Source organism: Dryobates pubescens, chromosome 1 (genome assembly GCF_014839835.1).
Source record: "Dryobates pubescens isolate bDryPub1 chromosome 1, bDryPub1.pri, whole genome shotgun sequence".
Taxonomy (NCBI): domain Eukaryota; kingdom Metazoa; phylum Chordata; class Aves; order Piciformes; family Picidae; genus Dryobates; species Dryobates pubescens.
This window is the reverse complement of record NC_071612.1, coordinates 30,518,077-30,521,015: the sequence shown is the minus strand read 5'-3', so window position 1 is coordinate 30,521,015 and position 2,939 is coordinate 30,518,077. Positions and strand designations below refer to the sequence as shown.

The 2,939-nt window shown below is 64.1% G+C and overlaps 1 protein-coding gene across 1 annotated transcript; it reads right to left on the bottom strand.

Moving 5' to 3' along the window:
- Window positions 1-1,512: 1,512 nt before the first annotated feature.
- ATOH1 (atonal bHLH transcription factor 1) lies at window positions 1,513-2,623 on the bottom strand. Its single transcript, XM_054163564.1, has one exon. It carries the CDS (start codon window positions 2,596-2,598, stop codon window positions 1,711-1,713), a length of 888 nt encoding a protein of 295 aa, XP_054019539.1. The 5' UTR covers window positions 2,599-2,623; the 3' UTR covers window positions 1,513-1,710.
- Window positions 2,624-2,939: the final 316 nt, after the last annotated feature.

Below are 2,939 nucleotides of genomic sequence, written 5' to 3'. Positions count from 1 at the left end.
CCTCGGCACCGGCACGGCTCCGGTTTAGCCCCTGTTCTGGTGTCACGGGCAAGCTGGGCAAAGCATCACCCACTCCGGGGATTAACCAGAGTCCAGGGGACACATCCTGCTCCCCCAGCAATCTGCCGCACACCTCGCATGTTTCCACACCCCATCCCGTTCCCCACGGTTTATACCTCCTTCCGGGACAGGCGAGGCTCTGTGGGGCACCCGCTCGTGTCACCGACCGAGAGAGGGAGGAAAGGTGAACACTGTGCCTCGAATGGCGATGGGGGAGAGGCAGCTACCGAGCAGCATCGAACCCCCTCACCCCGAATTTGTGGAAATACCCCGGGGCTTATCTAGGAACGAAGGGATGGAGCTGGGGCCCAATCCCGGCGGTGCACGCAGCGCGGGCAGCTCTACTCCATACGGGGCACCCTGTCCCCCTTCCCTCGGCCCTGGCGGGGTCCCGCCCGCCCGGTGCAATCTGCCGGCTCCCGGTGGCATCCGCTCCCGCGGTTTGACCTGGTTATCCTCTGCTGCCGGGCTTTAGTACCATCCCAGATCGGGACATACGAGGGGAAAAGCTAAACGCGAACGCACTTTCAGACTGTTGGGGGTTTGTTGTTGTTGTTTGTTTGTTTGTTTGTTTTTCTCCCACGTTTATTAGATCTCAAAAAAACCCCAAGACCAAACCAACAAAAAACCCAAACCAAAACCAAAACCCCCAAACAAGCAAAACCAAACATAAACCCCCAAACAAAACCCCAACCAAAACAAAACCCCAAAGCCCCATAAAACAATGGCAGCTGGCTTTGCTAAAATTAAAATAAACGATTCTCGCCGTAGAAAAGTTCTTTGTTTGTAAAAAAAGAGAAACAGAAATAGTAGCAAACACTCCATAATAAATATGTTTCCTATTACGACAAAAGCGAGATAAAATGAACATAAAACTTTGACACGACAAAGCTGTTTTCGTTTTCAAGAGAGCGTTAGAATTAAGTGGCTTAATTAAATTTTGGTCTCCGATTGGCAGTTAGTTAGTAGCTTTCCTCTCGAAACCGCATCTCCAGCCGCTGATAAAGTGCTTGCGCCAAGTTTCCCCCAAAAGGCGCCGACGTGGTGCGCTAAGGAAAAAAAAATCCATCTTTTCTCCCCTATTTACAGGACAACGCGGTGCGTTATTTACTTTGTGTGTGTGAACGTGTGCGTGTTTCCACAGTAGCGTGACCCGGGGTAGGATCGCTGGCCTGGAAGACACGGGAGTCAGCGCGGGTGCGCACCGGGTGGGGAGGGCGCCGGCGGGACCCCTGCCCGCCGGGCAGCACCGGCAGCGGCTGCAGCAGCGGGGCCAGACCTTCTACCTGTGCATCACCTGCCCGCCGTCGGCGCAAGCTAGGCTCCGGCTGCGAGGTGGCGTGTTGGCAGGAGGGAACGGCAACTTCTAGGCATTAGAAACTTTTGAAATGGTAACTAAAAATAAACAAAACAAAAAAACGCAAACAAACTAAACCAAAACCCAATCCTGGCAGACAGGGCGGGTACAGTCACTCCCTAACAGCCATTCCCCTTGGACAAACCACGGGTGGGAGAAGAGGGGGCGGATTTTCAAGGCGACCGGGAGAGAGCCGATGCCATCCGAGACGGCACTGCGGCCGGCTGCTCACCCCACAGCAGAGTCCGTGTTCCGAGGGGCGACCCTGGGTGTGCTGGGGACGGCGCCCCGCCCTAGGTGGCCTCGTCCGAGTCGCTGTAGTGGGAGCGGGGTGAGAACTCCCCGTCGCTCCTGTGGGACCGGGGCGACGTTTTTCTCCGCTCCTGCGGCGGCTGCCCAGGCTGCGACATGAGGAGGGCAGGGGAAGGGGCTCTCTGTCCCATCAGGGCGCCCTCCGCAAAGGAGGAGAAGTGCAGCGGGTCGAGTTGCACCGAGTAGCCCCCCGCAGCCGGCGGCGGGGGGAAGCGAGTCCTGCCATGCCCGGGGGGCGAGGCTCTCGGCGGCCCCGGCGGAGGCGCCGGAGGTCCCGGCGGCGGCCCCGTCCCGGCGGCGCAGGGCGGCTCGAAGGGAACCCCGCGGAGCTCGGCCTTGCCCGAGGTGTCGGGGGGCGCGGCGGGGCTGTGCAGTAGCTCGGCCAGGGCGCTGATGTAGATCTGCGCCATCTGCAGCGTCTCGTACTTCGAGAGCTTCTTGTCGTTGTTGAAGGAAGGAATGACATTGCGCAGCTGGTCGAAGGCGTGGTTCAGCCCGTGCATTCGCCGCCGCTCCCGCGCGTTGGCAGCCAGCCGCCGCTGTTTCTGCACGCCGCTCACCTGCGCCCGCAGTCCGGATCCGCCGCCGCCCCGCGGCCGCCCGCCGCCCACTGTGCCCCTCTGCGCCCCACTGGGGCTGCTCCCGCCGCCCTGCGCCGCGCTCCCGTGCACCGGCGCCGCAGCCTCCTCCTCCTCCTCGACCCCAGGCAGCAGGTAGCGAGGCGAAGCGGCAGGCAGGCGGGCGGCGCAGCACACGCCCAGCCAGCCGGGAGCAAAGCCGCAGCCGCCCGATTCCGGCGCCAGCAGCGCGGGCTCCGGCGCCGCCAGCTCCCGGCCGCCCTCGTCCCAGGCGGCTCGCGGCACGCTCATGGCTGCGGCGCGGGCGCCGCGCGCCCACGGGGGCCGGGCCAGCTCGCGGCCTGCTCGCCCGCCTCGCGCGTGGCGACCCGACGTCTCCGGTGTCGGGCGGGCGCCGCGCCCCCCTTTAAGGAGCGGCACGCGCCGGGCACCCCCCGCCCCGCTCCCCCTTCCCCTCCCTCGCGCCCCACCCCTCCCGCCGCCCGCCCTCCACTCGCGCCGGTCGCGTGTCGGCGCGGCCAATGGCGCGCGCGCGGGGGCCGGCGCGTGCGGGGAGCCAATGGCACGCGGGGCGCTGCCCGCCCGGCGCGCGGCGCCGGGGAGCGGAGGTTTGGGACGTGGGGAAACGGAAC

Excerpts from the sequence above, each read along its gene's own strand:
- ATOH1 (XM_054163564.1), bottom strand. The coding sequence starts at position 2,598 with ATGAGCGTGCCGCGAGCCGCCTGGGACGAGGGCGGCCGGGAGCTGGCG.